The following is a 20,580-nucleotide window of genomic DNA, read 5'->3' on the forward strand; positions in this document are numbered from 1 at the left end:
ACCAAAAGAAAAACGGGAAAAAAGGTACCCTTTAGCGCAGTAATTTACTGCGCTAAAGGCAGTTTTGTAACTTTTTTTTTTTTTGGGTATTTTGGTTCAAAAGCACTTTTTTGGAGTCATTTTGGTTCCGGACTCTAGAAACCTCAATGCACCCAACATTAATATATGGGAAAAGGGTAAAAAATATCCCTCTACTTTGGGAAAAAAGTTAAAAATTATCATCCGTTATAAATTTAGATAAAAAATACACTCGTCCCATTTAAGTTTTCAAATATACCCCTCTCTTAACGGAAATCCCCAAATTCCTCAAAATAACCCTATTTCATTTTTTAAACCCGTTTCGTTATTTAACCCAACCCAACTAAATAATCACCTGATTTCAATTCTTTGAGAGAATTGGAGGGGAATAAAGGGATAGTACGAGTTATTATTTAGTTGAGTCGGGTTAAAAATAATGAAGCGGGTTTAAAAATGAAATCGGTTAGTTTGGGGGATTTTGGGAATTTCGGTTAAGAGAGGGGTATATTTGAAAACTTTAATGGCGGGAGGGGTATTTTTGATCCAAATTCGTAACGGAGGATATTTTTAGCCCTTTTCCCAAAGTAGAGGGGTATTTTGACCCTTTTCCATTAGGGGTCATTTGGTACGCGGCCTAAATTATCCCAGGATTATAATCCTGGAACTAATTTATCCCATCTGGGAGATGGGGATAAAATAATCTCAAGGTTAATGGGAAAAGGTGGGATATTCCATCCTTAAGATTGTGCTTCATTTTATACTCTGTTAGGTAGAAGGTATAAATTTATACCTTCTATCAAATATGATACAAAATTAATATCAAAATTAGTACTGGGATATTTCAGCTTATACCTAGGGCTGTTCACAGTTTTGGTTAAAACCAAAACCAAATCGAAAATTTAACCAAACCGAATAAAAAAACCGACATTTGGTTTGGTTTGGTTTGGTTTGGTTTTAAATTTGAAAAACCGATAATATTTGGTTTGGTTATGGTTATAGTAAAAATAACCGAATAAATAACCGAACCAAACCGATTATTATATACATAAAATTTATAATTATTTATATGTATAATATTAACTTTTCATAAATAATTAAAGATATTTTATACCTTTTAATTATTAATTTAATTTTGGTCTACTTATTTTTAAGGCCCACGTCTTAAAAGAATATGTCCAAGTCCAATCAATCCAAGCAACTCTAATAAGTCGTAAGCATAAGGGTAAAAGTAAAAATCCTACTATCTCTTTTCATTTTTTTACATCACATCGCATGTCTTTCCCTCAATATGCGGCAAAAGTTCGCCCTTGTAGGAAAAAAGAGCATAAAATTTGAAGAACGTGAGAGAATATTTGAATTGTCACGGCTAGTCATAAATTGAAAAACCGAACCAAACCGAACCAAACCGACAATAACCAAACCGGTGGTTATTATTTTACTTGGTTTACATGGTTTTAGACATTTAAAAACCGACTAAATTGGTTTGGTTATGGTTTTAACCAATAACCGACCCAAACCGAACCATGAACACCCCTACTTATACCATGTACCAAATGACCTGTTAATATATTAACACATCTCTTTTAAGTTTACTTTTCTTGTTTCTTTCCGCTCGCATCAAATGACCTGAAATATTCCTATATTAACATGATTCACAAACATTCACAAACGCGGTCTTATTTCCGCCACTACTTTTATCCACTTTTAGAATGAACATTTTCTTTGACTGACTTAACCAACAAGGAAAATCAAACTACATTAATTCTTAAATTAGATATTCCAACTGTCATGTGTTTCAAAAACACGCAAAAGTCAGACACAAGCTTAGCTCAAACCTATATATATATGTGAAGCAACCACAACCCAGGTGTATCTTTCAAATACCTTATACCTTCTACCATACACCTTCTCACAAATCTTTCAAAGTTTCAAAAACTTGTTATACAAAAACATCTTTGTATATTTATTAGTAATTATTTATTCCATCAAGATATATGACAACCATGATGAAAAGAAGCAGAGAAGAGGATATGCAAGTGGAAGCACAGGCCATGGCTAATTGTGCCTTACTGATTTTGTCTCGTTTAAACAACAACAACATTTCTTCATCATCAACAACAGATCATCATCATAACAATGATTTTGAATGCAAGACTTGCAATAAACGGTTCCCATCTTTCCAAGCCCTCGGTGGCCACCGTGCAAGTCATAATAAACGGCCAAGATCACTCGGAGATTTTGTTATTGAAGCCAAAAAGAACAAGTTGCATAAATGTTCTATTTGTGGTATGGAGTTTTCTTTGGGTCAAGCATTAGGTGGTCACATGAGGCGTCACCGCGATGAAATTAATAAAACGTCGATGGCTGCAGCAGAAAAGATGATGATACCAGTGTTGAAGAAGTCAAATAGCTGTAAAAGAATTTTCTGCTCGGACTTGAACTTAACCCCTAATGATAATGTTGATTTCAAGTTATGGCCCACAGCACCGGTTCCATCTCCTGTTTTGCATATCTTTATTTAAGTTCATTGATCATTTGATATTCTTGTAGGATTAGGAGAGAAGCTGTAGTTGATTTGTTAATAGGGTTATTTATTCATTCATTTTTCTTGTATTTTTCTTAATTCATGTAGTTTATAATTTTATTCCAATAAATCTTAAGTTTAGTGAATACTGACTACGGTCAAACGTCTCTATAACAACACCTCCTATAACAACCAAGTTTTTCTTGAAACCGATTTTTTATGTTATATTTTACCTCTCTATAACGCATTTCACCTATAATAAGAATGTACCAACTTTATAACAAGACACTCTTCGTAAAATTATCCCCATATAACAACTATCTTTTTTTTTTTTTTTTATAATATAATAATTAACCATCTTTATAAAAACAGAGTATCATGATTACTAATTATAAATGTAGAGATTTTGACCAAATATTTGATCATTTAATACACTATTACAACAACAAAAATATTATATGAATATATATTTTCATCATTAAACGATTTTCCTTCGTTATACAAAGTGTGATTAAGCTTAGAATTTGGCAATTAAAAGTGAAAATCAGATTTTATGCATCTTTTTTTTCCTATAACTGTGAAATATTATTTAAATGTCAATGCTGTTATTGGTGTATAACAATCATTATCTATAACAGCTGAAAGATTTCAGACCCAACGATGTTGTTATAGAGAGGTTTGAATGTATAACCAAAATTATCCAAGGCTGACATCACATAGTCAACATTTAATTTTGCTAATTTGGCTTTGGATTTTTGATATCGGGTGACGGGTTTTTCTGGCATGATAAGTTTCTAAGCAACGCGAAAAAAGTTCAAACTTTGATGATTATCCGCGGAATCAACCAAGAGAATTTAGAATGCAGACAGGTTACACAAAATCCCTTTATTGTTCTTCTTTCAAACAATATTTTCTTTACTTTATATACAAAAACGAAAATGTTAGAACCCCACTTTCTTTAAATAAACGGAAAAGGGCCAAATATATCCCTGTACTATGAGAAAAGGGCCAAATATACCCCTCGTTATACTTTGGAGTCAAACATACTCCTGCTGTTATGCTTTGGGGTCAAATATACCCCTCATCCGTTAAAGTTGTCCAAGGTGAACATCCGATCCTATGTGGCTGCCACACATTTGATAAGGTGGATGCCTCGTGACATGCCACCTCAACACCTCAGACTCATTTTACCCCTCCCCTCTATTTGTTCTTCCACCACTAAAATTTCCTACCCCTCCCCCACCATTGCCACCATTACTCATCACAAAATCTAATGTTGCTCCGGGAATCCAATTGCCGCTGTTCCTATATGCATTAGATGAAGCACTGCCTCTGTTAGTACAAGTGATGATATTGCATCTTACCATGAAGAACTTGATGCCTATGCTGCTGCTATACTGGAATTTAATTCCCCGTTCGTTCCTCTTTACATTCCCCAAGATGAGGATTAGTGCCCTCTTTTCTCTGAAGATTTTTATATTGTCCATGGTCATACAGCTTTGTGGAGTTGAGAGTTCACGATGATTGATGCAACTCAAGTTTTACAATTTTCTTGGCCAATTTATATGTTCCAATTTTGTCTGTCATTGCATTTCAGTTTTCATTTATGCTCACCGCCATCGTAAAGATTCTTTGCTTTTGAAAATTTGTTAAATTCATTTTCTGTTGATTGCAACAATATGATGTTGTTCAGGTTGAATTTTCGAATAGAGATGGTCATGGTAGCGGTAATGGTGGTGGACAGGAAGAAAATTTTAGTGGTGGAAGAACAAATAGAGGGGAGAGATAAAATGAGTTGAGTGGCATTGGAGCATCCATGGACATCCACCTCATTAAATACGTGCATACCCACGAGATTTGGATGTCAATTAACAACTTTAATCGATGAGGGGTATATTTGACCTCAAAGTATAACGACAGAGGTATATTTGGCCTCAAAGTATAATGAGGGGCATATTTGACCCTTTTCGCATAGTACAGGGGTATATTTGGCCCTTCTCCCTTAAATAAAAGACTTAAATTATATAAAAATAAAAAAATAAAAAAATAAAAAATTATATAAAAATGACAATTAGTTCCATATTATTAAATATTGTGATAGGATAAATAAGTCGTCTCTACATTCTTAACTAGAAGTCTCTATAGAATAAAAAAGTTTATGGTATGGAGTACTATTCTCCCATTTAATGAGCCTTAAATGATGCAAATTCGAATTAATCAATACCACAAAAGGATCATCGAATACCAGATAGAAAATTAAAAAAAACGAATTAGTTGCATATATCCTACGTCCACCAAGCAAAACTCAACTCCATTGCAATTAATTATGTTATTTTCCTTCATGAATCATGACTCCTCCAAAACGATTTAGTGCAAGGAACTATGCAATTAAGTAGTGCTAGTATCAAGTCACTCCTTTCATCACCCTCACCAACCAAGAAACAACAACAGACTACTACTTCCTCCGGATAAAAAAGGGTGTCCACTTAGTCATTTGACACCCTTTAGAAAAAATATTAATTCGTAGATAAAAATAGGTAATTTGACTATACTATTCCTAATTAAATAAGTATTGAGATTTGATCACATAATACTTGATAGGGACGAATATAAAAAAATAATTATTTTTTTTAATTTAATAATTGAACACTCTTTTTGACACAAAAAAAGATTAAATGAACATTTTTTTTTATCCGAAGGAGTAACATAAATTAGTCCTAAAAGACACATTCTTACTTTTCACTAACTACGTATGCACGTGTGTTGTTTGCAGCCTCTTATTTCGTCAACCCATATGAAAGCACTTGGAAGTGTTCTAGAAACCTCAATGAACCCGACATTGATATATTGGCACATCATTTTAATGTACTTTTTCTTCTCTCTCTTTTCCGCTACCGATATTCATACCACATGATATACGGAAAAGGTCCAAAAATACCCCTAACGCATTTAAATTGGCCACAAATACCTCCATCCATCTTTATCGGCCCAAAAATACCCTCCATCCATCAATATTCGTCCAAAAATACCCCAACCTATTTTTGCTCAAGAATACCCCTCAAACTAACACCCTAATTTCATTGCATTTTTTCAATTTTAAAACGCCATCGGCTTGTTTTGATTGGACACATATATTATTTAATTTTTTTGCATTTCGTGGACTAATCAACGAAATATGTTTTTTTTTTTTTTTTTGCGCTCGTGAATAAAAAAACAAAATAGGAAATTATAATTTTTTTTTTTTGCATTTTCGTTAAAAAATCCTAAATAGATAAATTTTTTTTTTAATTTCTTTCATATAAAACGAAATTGGAAAATATATATATATATATATATTTTTTTTTTTTTTTTTTTTTTTTTGCATTTCATATATATCTAATAAATAAGAATTTTTTTCGTATTTCGCTTATTAAAATTCAAATATGAAATAAGTTTTTTTGGTATTTTGTACTGCTTATATAAAAAAATAGGAAAATAATTTTATTTCTACTCGCTTATATAAAAACGTAATAGACGTTCCAATTTCGTTTTTATATGAACTAAATTAAAAAAAAAATCATCCTATTCGCTTTTTAATACACTTAAATGCAAAAAAAAAAAAAAAAAAAAACATAGCCATGGATTAATTCACAAAATGCAAAAAAAAATTAATATATGTGTCCAATCAAAATCGCCACGTGGTATTTTAAAATTGAAAAAATACTCATCAAAATTGTTGTTAGTTTAAGGGTATTTCGAACCAAAAAATAAAAATAGATATTTTGACCAATGCATTGGATTGAGCAGATTTATGAACCATTTCCCATAATGCGTGATTTTTGACTTTTTCGTATGATATATTGGTAAACGCGGTCTATTTCGGCCACCACTTTTATCCACCTAAGAACGAACATTTTCTTTGGCTGACTTAACCAACAAGGAAATCCAAACTTATATTAATTTTCTTAAATTAAATATTCCAACTGTCGTGTTTCAAAAACACGCAAAAGTCAGACACAAGCTTAGCTCAAACCTATATATATGTGTGTGAAGCAACCACAACCCAAGTGTGTCATATTTCTTACGTCTACACCTTCTCACATATCTTTCAAAGTTTCAAAACTTGTTATACATAAACATCTTTGTATATTTTTAGCAATTCTCTATTATCCATCAAGATATGACAACCATGAAAAGAAGCAGAGGAGAGGATATGCAAGTGGAAGCAGAGGCTATGGCTAACTGTACCTTAATGCTTTTGTCTCGTTTCAACAATAACACTTCTTCAACATCATCAACAAATCATCATCACGGTGATTTTGAATGCAAGACATGCAATAAACGGTTCCCATCTTTCCAAGCCCTCGGTGGTCACCGTGCAAGTCATAATAAACGGCCAAGATTACTTGGAGATTTTGTTATTGAAGCCAAAAAGAACAAGATGCATCAATGTTCTATTTGTGGAATGGAGTTTTCTTTAGGTCAAGCTTTAGGTGGTCACATGAGGCGTCACCGTGATGAAATTAATAAAACGTCGACGATGATACCGGTGTTGAAGAAGTCAAATAGCTGCAAAAGAATTTTCTGCTCGGACTTGAACTTAACCCCTAATGATAATGTGGATTTCAAGTTATGGCACACAGCACCGGTTCCATCTCCTGTTTTGCATATCTTTATTTAAGTTCATTGATCATTTGCTATTCTATTAGGAATAGGAGAAGATGTAGCTGATTTGTTAATTCTCTTAGGGTTATTCATTCATTCATTTTTCTTGTATATTTTCTTAATTAATGTAGTTTTTATAATTTTTTATTGCAATAAATCGTAAGTTAGTGACTATGACCAAAATTATCCAAGGCTGACATGACATGCTCAGATTTGAATTTTTGCTAATTTAGCATGCTATTTAATTTGGATTTTCGATATATACCAATTCAAAATTGTTTAGAGGGGTCATAGGACCCCTTTAAAGTTAGAGTGACTTCTTGAAAATAAGATACAAGTTCAGAGGGTAATTATGTATTAGTGTCTAAATTTTTCAAGCAACGCGGGATTGGATACAGTATAAATAAAATCATCTATATATTAGCTTACAATAACAAGCTTCCCAAAGAATCCCAACTAGTCCCAACTAGTACAGTCTGTTATTTTGGGCATACAGTCTTACTGGTCCCGACTGCTTGTGATTCCTGCCAAAATCTTGAAGGTGATTGATAGCTACTGCAGAGGTTACATCTGATCAGGCACAAACAACATTACTAAAAGGGCGTTAGCGGCATGGGATAGAATGTGTCTTCCTAAATTTGTTGGTCGGCTTAACTTTATTAATATCGAGCTTTGGAACAAGGCAGAAATAACAAAAACTCGCTGGGATTTGGCACACAAAATTGATAGCCAGTCATTTTGAGCTGTCAATTCCAACACCAGTCTAATGGTATCAAGTCTGACTACGGGATCAGAGTAAACACCTCCGTATAATCCACACCATACTCTTGCTTGTATCCTTTTACCACCAAGCGCGCCTTGTACTTGTCAACTTCACCAGATTTATTGAGTTTGGTTTTTTAAACTCATTTAACTTTTATCGACTTGTGCTCTTTTGCAATATCAGTAAGCTCCCAAAGTATAGTTCTTTTAAACTGTTGCAATCTCAACATTCATTGCTTTCTGCTACTTCGAAGTTTTATAAGCATCCTCAAATCTTATATGAAATCACTATCAGAAGATAAAGCAATGTATATGAGTGAATCTTCATTTCCAGATTGATCATCTTCACTCCCCTCATAATCTGCCATCCATGTTGGTCTTTTTCGGTTTCATTGAGACCGGGAACTGATTCCTTCTTGATGCGCCAAGGCAGAAGCACCTTCATTTCCAGGTGTTGGTCGCCCTTGCTCCTTATCTCAGTCATCAAGATCCAAGAAAAGTTGTTGGTTGTTTTGGATTTTCTTTCATGGCTAAAAATTATTTTCGTCAAACTCCACATCACGAGTGATAATCACCTTCAAAGGGATTGTACAACTTGTAGGCTTTTGATGACTCCTTGTTGACACTAAAGAAAGCACACTTGTTGGCTTCCCGTCATCTAAATTTGTTCTTTTCTGATCTGGAACATGAGCAAACTGCAAACATAATGCAACCAAACACTCTTAAAGTGTTGGACATCTGGTTGTTCTGTACTCCAAACACTTTAAATTATTTTACGAACATATCATGTTTTTCAATAATAATTTATTTTTAAAAATTGAGAATTCTTTGTCCAAATTGACACAAAAAATTAACTATTATATATGATTTTTAGTGAGTAACAAAAAAATTGTTACATACAATTATTTGCAATAATTATCTTTGAACTAACTTAATTGAGTGTAAAATTCACCATACTAGAGAACTTAAATCACATATTGAAAAGCTTAACTACTATAGCACATATCATTGCGTTCGTCACGATCACCCAGAAATTAAGAAAATACTATACTACGTACTGCTGCTAATTAAGTAGTACGTGAGATGGAAAAAGAAAACCTTTTAAGCTTTAAAAAAAAAAAAAAAAAAGGAAAGGTTGTCCTTCTAGAAATCTCAAAGAAGCCAATATTAATATATAGACCAAAATAGTACATTGTCTTTGGGTTTAGACTAAAAATCATATATGTTCTTTTACATGGAGCATTAATAGTCCATTATGTTTGCATAAGTGGTTCACTTTTAGTCAACTCCCAAATATTCTATTAAAAATTTAACGGAAAAGGGAAAAAATGCCCTTGAACTTTTAGAAAAGGTCTAAAAACACCCTTCATCCTTTGCTAAAAATTACCCACCCACCCACCCCCCCGCCCGGTTCAACTTTTTGGCTCATTTATGCTCTTTGATTAATGTTCAACACTAAATTAAAAAAAATTATTTAAATTACACATGGCATTTTATTACTAGTCCGATTATCTAAATCTGAAAAAAATTGGATTTTTATAAAATCTGGAACAACTAATTATTTGAAAAAAATGTGGTAAACCCCTTTTTAAAAAAATAAAATTAGGATTGGATTTTATTAAAAAAATATGAAATTTTTCTTAAATCTGGAAAGAAAACTTTTTTTTTTAAAAAAAAGGGTGGAACCCTCCCCATGCCCCCCCCCCCCCCCCCCACCCTTTTTTTTTTTTTTTTTAATATGGAAAACTGAATTTTTTATTAAAATTTAGATTTTTTAAATCTGAAAAACTGATTTTTTTTTAGTAAAATGTGCAAAACTAATACTCCATAAGTTTCTTCTAGATTTATGAAAAAAATAGTTTTCTAGATTTTGTTTTTTTTTTTAAAACGGTTTTGCACGGGATTTTTATAAAAATCCAGTTTTTCAATTTTGAAAAAAAATCCACTTTTTCCATTTTTTTTGTTTTAAAGTGTCCTAAAAATAAAATCATAAGAATCTAATTTTTTTAGGACAAAAAAAAAACAATTTTCCTGATTTAAAAAAAAAACATTTTTCTAGATATTTTAATTAAAAAAATCCAGTTTTCCAGTTTTTTTTTTTTTAAATAAAAAATGGGTTTAAAAAAATCATTTTTCTTGATTCTAAAAAAAAAAAAAAAACCATTTTCCCGATTTAAAAAAAAAATCCAGTAATAAAATGTCATGTGCAATTTAAATATATTTTTTTTAAAATTTAATGTTCACCGTTAGTCAAAGGGCATAAATGAGTCAAACAGTTGAATTGAGGGGTATTTTTAGCAAAATAGATTAATGAAAGGTATTTTTAAACCTTTTTGAATAGTTCAGGTGCACTTTTGCCCTTTTCCATTAAATATTTTAACAAAACTTTTGGGAGTTGACTAAAAGTGCATCTTTTATGCAAATATAATGTGCTATTAATGCTTCATGTAAAAGAACATATGTATGATTTTAGATCTAAATTAAAAAATAATGTAGTATTTTGGTCCTTAACATTAATGTATAGACACGTCTCTTTCTCTACTTTTCTTCTTTCACATGATTGACTAACATGTCAGCAATTAGCAATACCACCTTTTTCCAGTAGTAAACTAACTGAATTTCTTTGACTCAACCAACAAATTAAGAAAGTCAAATAACATTGTTAATTTTATGCTATCCTAATTAATAACGTGTCACGTTTTTTAGAAACATGACTTCCATGAAAAATTGGTATATACATGTGAAGCACCACCAACCAGGGCGGAGCTACCCTATACTAAGGGTGTTCAGTCGAATATCCTTCGCTGTAAAAATATATTGTATTTATAGGTTAGATTTTGTATTTTTCAATATATAATACAAATTGAACACTCCTGGAACATTCAAATGGCGTGGTTCAGTGGCAAAAGGTGTTCAATTTTGGATTCACTTCGGGTTTTATTCCAACTAAAGCATTTTCATTCATATTTTGAATTTAAAACACACGTACAGTTATACTATTGGATTTCGTCAAATAGGTTCAAGTCAAAAGCAAATTTGTATGGCCAATACCTTCTTTACTTCATTTTTCTCTCAAGTATTTTTGTAATTATTAGTCTTAAAATTTAATAACAAAGGTAAGTTTATATTTGTGATTTAGTTCAATGCAAACTCTAATTATAATAAAGATGGTCGTGATTTCATTAATATAAATTACTATTAATTTTGATATGTATACTTGAAAATATCTCAACTAAATTAAAAAAAAATTATTAATATTTTTTCCTCACGCGAACAGCTGATAGTTTTAGTAATTTTATTTAAAAACAAGGTCCGTTTCATTTGCTTTTTAATTACTTCAAAAGTTTGTTTAAAATCTCATCGTCTCCACTCGTCAAACGCTATCGCGATGGTTTCCCGGTTCGTTCCTCTCTGTTTCACTTTAATTTATCTTTTGTTACATTCCAACTTTTTTATTTTACTTGTATCTGGTAATTTGTTTATTGGACTTCCTTGAGTGATTTTCTTTGCTCAACTATAATTTCAGCAAAAGACCAAAATCATTTTGTATTTGGTGATGGATTATGCTTTGAGGACAAACTAGCATGCAAAATGGCAAAGCTAATTGATTATTATGTAGTTTGATTTAAAAATTTTGGCGCACGCCACATATAAAAATAAATTATGTACTTTATAAGTTTGAACACCTTTTGCCAGATTCCTGGTTCCGTCACTAACACCAACCCAAGTGTATCATATCCCATTTCTAGATTCTCATATTTCTTTTGGACTTTCAAACTTGGAGTACAAATGAGACATCCTTATATTTTCAGGACCGTCTCAACAACATTAGGGGCCTAAAGCCAAACTTCAAATAGAGGCGCTAATTTTTTTAAAGAAAAGATCCTCATATATACAACAACAACAACAACAACAACATACCCAATGTAATTCCAATAAGTGGGGTCTGGGGAGGGTAGAGTGTAAGTAGACCTTCAACTCAGAGAAAAGCAAAACAAAGCAATCCGAAAAAGAAATAACACTAAAGAAGCTATGATTAAATACTAAATAAAGCATGATAAAGCTAGAAACAAGGAACGAAAAGATCGTCATATATATTTTTATTTAAAAACTACTTTTCTAGCTTTAAGTCCCTAAGTATTGTTTTATAATCGATTTGTTCTAAAAATTCTCTTTCAATTGTTAATATAGCTAATCCACTCAATCTCTTTTGAGACATTATTGATCTTATATAAGATCTCATCAATTTAATTTTGAAAAACTTCTTTCAATTGAGGCAACGGTTTATATATAAAATACATCTTTAAAGGAAAAAATGCAAAAAATTAAAAAAAATTGGAGTTTCCAAGCGATCGCTTTATCGTCTTTATAATGAGCCACCCCGAGTGGAAGCTCAGGCCATGGCTATTTCCTAAATTCTGTTGATTCTATCACTTACGATGAATAAGATAATTTATTATATTGATATGGCATTTGATTTTACCTTGACTAGTACTCCTACTTGTTAAATCAGACATGTTATTGCCCTATGATTTGTCAAAAGATATGTTTTTAGTTAACGTGATATATATCGTTATCAAGCACTACGTCAAAATAAATTGCTATGACGAAGTCTAAATGCACAAAATTTAATTTAATTTGGTCATGAGTTTTTTTTAACCATCAGTAATCCGAAACTTATGACTTCACATTGCTTAGAGCCAAAGGGGAAGGTTCCTAATCAATATTGATTCTCCTTTTCTAACGCTCGAATTCAAAATCTCTAATTAAGAATGAATCCATTCCTTTTCACTTATTTAATACATTAAAACATGTGATTATAAGGATAGAACTTTCCGACTTGCAAATCCACGTTTAGTTTTTCCTATTGATGAACAGACCCAACTATAAGACAGAGATGATTATTATAACTTGGCCATATTGGAAAAAAGAGCACAAAAATGAAATACAAGATATTTCTCTAACAAACGTACTTACGTACATAAATCAGGGCGTAACAATGTTTTGCAAAAGGGGTTGTGGGGTGGGGTGTGTCATTCCAAATAAAAAGGAAGAGTGAGTGAAAATATTTTATTCATAAACTCATAAATTTTTTAATCCTTTCTACAATCTATACAATTCTTTACTCATATCTCGGCTGTGAATATAGCTAGCAACACCCCTATTTAATAGTATGAAACATATTTGACTATAAACTGAAAAACCTATTCTTATATAAATTTGACTATAAATCTTAACTAGACATGAATTAAAATAATCCTAAGATTTCCTACAACTTTGAATTATTTTTTTTCAACAGAGAGTGAACTATTTCTCTTGAACATATTTGAAGGCGTTGAAATTCTCAAAAATAGAACTGGCAGCTTCAAAATTCATGTGCTTCTTCGGATTATCACTTCCGGTTGCAATCCTCTTTGAATTATTATTAGAGTTTCTGTTATTCCAATTCCAGGGAGAAAAGAAGGAATTATCAACTTGAAGAAAAGATAAAAAGTTTGGAGAATTCTTCAAAGACGGATAATAATAAGATTGATATTGAAGTTGTTGTAAATAATAGGAATCATGTCGAAGTAGTTGTAAATCACACAGCCACTCAAACTCCCCGCATCCACACTTTTCCATATAATAATACGACATACCGTCAAGAGCAAATACATCTATCTCGTTTTCTTCTAAGTTCCCTTTCGCCATAATCTTTTTTGTTTTAATTAGAGATATCTGTGCAGTGTAGTGTAGTAGGTATGTAATATATATAATGATCTTAATAGTGTTATTTGTATAGGATTTGGAAGTTCAATTAATTAGGATTTGAGTCGGATTAGTACTATACTCTCTGGTAATAATAATTTTATTACAACAGATTAGGAAATTATCTAGAGTCCTAATCCTATCTTGTCATGGTTTGTGTTGAAATTTAAACTAGTAGGCCTCGTTTGCAGCCGTTATCTGAGTTACACCATAATGAATTTAGGTTTTGGACAACGCTAAAGTCTTATCCATAATTGTGCGATACCATGTCATAAACTATTTTCCCTTATTATTCTTATTGGTTTCTTTTTCTTCTTTTGATAATTAAAACCTACTAAAGAAACAAAAAACGGATCACTGAAACCAACTGCGATCAGTTGGTTTCTTAAATTACACAATTGTAAAATGCATTATCCGTGAATTGAACCTCCATCTTTATTGTGGTAAGATATTTTTGTACCACTAAATCATTACTGTTTTTTTTTTTTTTTAAAATAAACCGTGAATATTACTATTAACCAACAAAATCAAAACCCCTAAAGAGAACCCATCCTCTCTACCACATTCCCGGAAGGGTGCATAGAAAAAGGCCAGGACTCAACAAAAACTAGCTACAAGAGCAATGAACGATAATATTCTGTGCTTTCTGAGACATTCTAAGTAACTCTAATCTATCTAAAATTTTCTTTTTGATTTGTGTCACTACTGTATCAACCTCAACCTGTACATTGGTGCCTTCAAACAATTTTCAATTCCTTGCTCCCCAACAGTGATAGATGATTGCACTATACACCACTGTTATTACTTCCTTCTTGAATTGCCACCGCAAAAAAATGGGTAATTGGAGGTTGAATCCAAATCCAACTTGAATAACTGTCTTTTGTTGGAATGGATTCATCCTCTTCTAGAACTAGTGGACAAAAACCTCCGCAAATTGCAACTTTCAATCTCCGCAAATTATCCATTTTTTTGTAGTGTGCTTCCATTTCCTTCTTTGTAGCCACTGCATCACTTGTTTAACACTGCTTAGACAGATTGGAGTATCAATCCATAATCCAACTTCTTGATTAACTGTCTTTTGTTGGAATGGATTCACCATCGTCTTCTTCTTTTGATTCAAGTTCACAAAGAAACCCTAAGAACAAAGAGGAAGTACAAGCTGCTTTGACTTCGACCAGTTCGAGGTCTTTGTCTGAGAAAGGGATAATAAAAGGAAAATGGGCCAAAGGTATTGCATTGGAAAATAAATCAAACTTGGACCATTTAATGGATTTGGGCCACTCAGACCATTCGAAGGGAAAAAATTAAAGAAAAGACCGCAATGAGGGGCATAATTTAAAGACACAAATACAAGAGATGAGTTTAAAGGTACAAAAGAGGGCAATCCGGATAAAAAATGATACAAAGAGTATTCAACATCCGTAAGTATACAACTGTCACTACAAGAAATATGATATTTAGCTACGAAAATACTAGCTACGGCGCAAAATTCGTCACTAAATGTTCACTTTTCGTGACAAAAGTTCCATTTGGTCCTTAAATACTTGAGGCACATATTTTTAGTGACGAAACACAAAGATTCGTAGCAAAGTTTTGTCCCCTAAAGTTTCCCTCCAAAAAAAAGGGTTTGGCGCCATTTATTAAGTACTATTAGCCACGAATTTAAAGCTACACATTATTTTGTCATTAATGATGTACCCAATTTGTGACAAACTAATTTTCGTCCTAAAATAAGTTAAATTTTTTAGACAAAAAACTTTTGTCGCAAAAACTATGTTGATACATTTGTGACAAATTAAAATATGTAGTTAACCATTGTAAACTTTAGCCACATAATTTTATAATTAATTGTGACTTTAATTTTTGTCACTAATAGTTCGAACAATTAGTGACAATTGTATTATTTGTCTCTGTTCAACTTACAATTTAGTCACAATGCAATTTTGTCACAAAAAAATATAAATTTGAAATGGTTACGACTTAAATTTCGGAGTTGGCTAGTGCAATTATTGGCTACAAAAAAATTTGTAGTTATAAAGAAAAAGATTCAGACACATCTCGATCTAAACAAATAAAAATTAGAGTTTTATCCGTCAATAGATATACCCCGCAAGCATAATTTTCTTTGAAATACTAGACCATACTACTGACAAGCGACATAGACCATATTACATAATAGACCATATTACATAATAAAAGAGATAAAATGCCTATACACATATTTTTAACTAATATACCACTAAAATTTGGAGAAGAAAACTTTTGTCGCAAAAACTATGTTGATACATTAGCGATAAATTAGAATTTGTAGTTAATCATTCCAAACTTTAGCCGTAGAATTTTATATTTAATTGCGACTTTAATTTTTGTCACTAATAGTTCGAACAATTAGTGACAATCGTATTATTTGTCTCTACTCAACCTACAATTTAGTCACAACGAAATTGTCACAAAAAAAAAATATAATTTTCAAATGGTGATAACTTAAATTTCGTAGTTGAATAGTGCAATTATTGGCTACAAAAAAATGTAGTTATAAATTAAAAGATTAAGATACATCTCGATTTAAACAAAATTAAAATTAGAGTTTTCTCCATCACAATTATATACCACACAAACATAATTTTTTTTGAAATACTAGACTATACTACTGATAAGCGACATAGACCATATTATATAATAAAAGAGATAAATGCCTATACGCAGTTATTTTTTGAACTAATATACCACATTGTGCGATGAGCTAGCGACGAATTTTATTAATAACGAGGTTCATTACAAAGAACATAGTTGCGCTTTGCAGAAAAATAAAATTCTATAATTAACTGCGAAGATAACTTATTTTGAGAGGTAAGTTTACATATAATCCCAATCAATGACATGAAATAATCTCCATTGTCCGATTCAATCTTGTAATACGAAACCAAGAAAATCTACCTGGCCTACCAAATACTTCCATTTCAAGTTCTAGTCTACTTTTAGAGCTACAATAAGGTGAACAAACACTTTCTTTGGTGCTTATCCTCTGTCAAACTTCCCAGTAAAGAGTATAAATGTAGCGATCTCTATAGGATGCATACTACTACTTCCTTCGTAAATCTAGAATAACTTGTGTAGGTCACTTGGATATCTTGGCAGTGGAATACATTTTCTCGATAGTGATTCTCAAAAGAAAAGTGGAATGCAATTGTCAAGATCGAACGATGATTGTAATTGCTTCCTTCAAGTTCACCAGTGGGTCGTGTCCTGCCAGTTCTAGCCTCAAGAATTGAATCTAAATCCAAAGTCCGAGTTGCACTGGGAGAATCCTGCATCATAAAGAGTAACAATAGTAAACTATGAGAATAAACTAATTTCGAAGTTAATAGAAAATCCAGTAAAGTCATATGTAAATGATATACAACTATTTCCAGGAAACTATATCAATGTTTACCAACATAGCTTCACACTCCATCTGATACAAACTATTGAAACCAAGATGATTACATTTACATATCATACGTAATAGCAAAAAGAGTTGAAACACCAGCAGGTGAAAAAACAAACTTTATGTTATCGGTTACTTTCACAGTTTCACTAGACAGGACGCTTTAATTAAATGATGAAAATTGGCGAAGCGACTCAAATTATAGTGTCATGTGACATTCTTAATTATCCAAGGGTGCTCCATGACCTTTTGAAAAGAAAACATTTTTGAAGAGTCCTTCACAAGAAGCTGTAAAGAGAAAGGAAGCAATCAGAAAAAAGGCGTGCAACCAGAAATTTTGCAAGTGTTTTAAAACGTAACTCTTTGACCTATATACACCAGTATTATTTTCTATATGCATCGTATATGTGCTTTAACTAACCACACTTCGTTTATGTAGTTTCTTCTTACGTAACTAAAGCATAGACAAGTATTAATCAATTTACACAAGCTAATGAGATTCTTACCTTCGACAGGTATACATCGAGGTGTTGAAGGGAAGCTGAGGTCTACCTTCATAATTCTATATTACTCAAGTTAGTTTATCTTAATTTTCCAGTAGCAGTTAAAAGATGATAGAAGCAGAGGAATCGTTACCTTCTGAATGTGTCGGTCTGTCTCTCGGCCTCAAATGGAGGGACATTGTATAAAAACTCGTTGCAGAGGATCCCTAGAGTCCAATTATCAATCGCATAATCATAAGCTTTGTTCTTCACCCTTTCCGGTGCTAGATAGTCCAGAGTTCCGCACATTATATGTCTCTTGCTTCTTGATTGTACAGACCACCCAAAGTCTGCGATCTTCAAGCAGCCCTGCATTTCATGTGATAATCTAGTCTAGATATTTATGGCAGTTTTTAGATGCTAGGTGTTTTAGATGCTAGGTGCTTATTAACTTTTCAAAGCACCAAAATAATCTTAAATTCTCTAAAAGATGAAAGGCAGAAAAAATTTGTGATTAAAAGCTAGAAGTTTCGCATTCGTAGGTTTTCAGACATAAGAAGATATACATAATTCAATCAGACAAAATTTGCAAATAACTTATGAAAGCCATCCCCCTGAAATCAGCTAAACAAGATACAAAATTTAGAAGAACTATCAACAGGTGGCAATCGACCTTACTATTATGAGGTTACATCACAAGCCAATGTCGTCACCATCACCCGTGCTATCGCCATCATCATTAGTACTATTATTACCTTCATTCTCCTCATTATCACTTATGTACTCTACCATAGTGTCATCCTCTTGGTCAGAATCTTCTTCGATATAATCAACTTCAACTTTTGGTTCTGTTTGAGCCTCCAATTCAATTACATTTGCATCCAGGGTAATCGGCTCAACATTAGTACAACCACCTGTAATAGAATTGAGCATGATGATCCTATTCTTTCATGCATAGGTTTCATATATTACTAAATTAACATACAACCTGCAAATCAGAAAAATATATTAGTAAAGCAAAGTCCTCTTGGCTGTGAGCCTAGAGGCTAATTTTGTATATTTTTGTCAAAACGAAGCCAACAAATAGTCTTTACAAATATATCCAAAATGGCTAATAAATGCAAGAATTAAACTAATTACCAATTTAAGTCTTATATGATGACTTAAATTGGTACTACAAATTTCTAAAATCCAACTAACTAGAAATCTAAAAATTGCATTGTAAACTATGAGATAAATCAGTTTTTGAACATCAGGTGACCAACAAATTGCTTTTATGACTTGTATGATTGCAGAAATTATTCTACAACATTGATATCTTGCACACATGACCTTATTTTGTGAATTAAGTCCGTGCTGCATCATCTCTAGCTCTTCATCCCATTTGAAGTCCTGCAGCATATCCATAAATGTAGAAAACCAGATATGAAGTCTGTTTACTTGAGTGTTCCCTGCTGTGTTCCAATTGTTGCACCTTGAAATGTTGTCCCACCCATTTGCCTTCCAGCAACAGTTGAACCACACCACTTGTACTGTTGTTGAACTCCTTGATTTACCTGCATAGTAATGGTCCTGTTTCCTATCAAAATTGCTGCATATTCTCAACTGCATGTATCCACAGTACCAAGTGCCTGCTACAGTCTTGTGCATTAGCAAATCACCACAAAGATCAATACACTCTCCATATGTTATCAATCCCTCAGTGGAATGAACATCAAGTGTTAATACCACCACTGAAAGGAGGACAACAGATCCTATTCTTCCATAAACTATTTATCCACACAAGATATGAATTAAAGTTACTTTTAAGGTGAAATCCCCGTTTTTCAGGACATATCAAAGTTTTTCACAACTGGTAAAGCTAGTTCTTTAATATCTAGCATCACACTCTTCTTGTGACCTGCTATCGTCCAGTTTGTCTATATACTTGAGTTTGAAGTTAACTAGTATATTAGCCGATGTTATGATTAGTTATTGTTTTAATATAAAAGGGATTTTGATTGTTTGTGTGTTTCTTCATAACATATCTATTTTTTAGGAGAAGTTTGAAATTGATTTGGACGAGCATTACGTGAAAGATAGTGTTGAGGATATTCTGAAAAATAGAAGCCGACAATGGCGTTACAAGTTAAAATAGCTATTTGAAAGTGCACGTTCCGAGGAAGAAGCTCGTAAAATTGAAGTGCCAGAGTTGACCCAAGAAAATTGGAATAAGCTTTGGGACATGTGGGCTGATCCAAATGCATAAGGTAATTTATATTCATGTTATTCTCCTTGTTGTTTAAGTTACATGTATTTATATTTTCTTTGTAGAAACGATGCGACATAAACAGGGCCAATCGAGCTAAGCTTAAAATTAATCATTTTATGGGGTCAAAAGCGTTTGTACCTACTCGTGTTGAACTTGTAAGTTATACCATTTTTGTTCTTCTTACTAACAATATTTTAGTTCTACATCATATTAATATTTTATTTTATAGGCTGAAAATGGAGTAGAGCCTAGAATCGAGTTCTACAAGAGTACTCATTACTCTACCGAAAAAGGATGGTCATCTCTAGAGCCTGAGACTAACTATGTAAGAAAATTATTATTTTAGTACCATATCCATTGCATTTGTCCGGTAAATATTATTCAGAAGTTGTGTCTTCTTTCTTTTTGACTGAGAAATTGAGATTAGCCTTGAGTAATTCATAATAAGCTTTTTCTTGTGATTGGACTTTAAAATAATGAAAATTCCACTTCACAACATAAACAGCTACTCAAAATCAATTCCCGAGCGAGTTTGGTGAATTCCATTTTACTAGGGAATATTTATTTTGTTATAGTCTTCCCAGAAAACTGATTTCCAATCTAGATGTTGTTGTGTTCGTTGGTAGAATTTGTGTCTTGTGCTGCTATTTGGTAGCGTGTTTTCACTACAATATAGTTGTATTTTACCAGATTTATAATTAATTTAAATTATATTAATATTCTT

At 32.2% G+C, this 20,580-nt stretch overlaps 1 protein-coding gene across 1 annotated transcript; it reads left to right on the forward strand.

The window, feature by feature from the left end:
* Window positions 1-1,871: 1,871 nt before the first annotated feature.
* LOC132062354 (zinc finger protein ZAT1-like) lies at window positions 1,872-7,361 on the forward strand. The gene is made up of 2 exons (XM_059454938.1): window positions 1,872-2,537; window positions 6,678-7,361. The coding sequence occupies exons 1-2, from the start codon at window positions 2,013-2,015 to the stop codon at window positions 7,200-7,202; spliced, it is 1,050 nt and encodes a 349-aa protein (XP_059310921.1). The 5' UTR covers window positions 1,872-2,012; the 3' UTR covers window positions 7,203-7,361.
* The last annotated feature ends 13,219 nt before the right edge of the window (window positions 7,362-20,580 follow it).

Source organism: Lycium ferocissimum, chromosome 7, assembly GCF_029784015.1.
Source record: "Lycium ferocissimum isolate CSIRO_LF1 chromosome 7, AGI_CSIRO_Lferr_CH_V1, whole genome shotgun sequence".
Taxonomy (NCBI): Eukaryota; Viridiplantae; Streptophyta; class Magnoliopsida; order Solanales; family Solanaceae; genus Lycium; species Lycium ferocissimum.

Excerpts from the sequence above, each read along its gene's own strand:
- LOC132062354 (XM_059454938.1), top strand. The coding sequence starts at position 2,013 with ATGACAACCATGATGAAAAGAAGCAGAGAAGAGGATATGCAAGTGGAA. Across the intron at positions 2,538-6,677 it reads CTGTTTTGCATATCTTTATT|CAATTCTCTATTATCCATCA; the intron begins TAAGTTCATTGA and ends GTATATTTTTAG.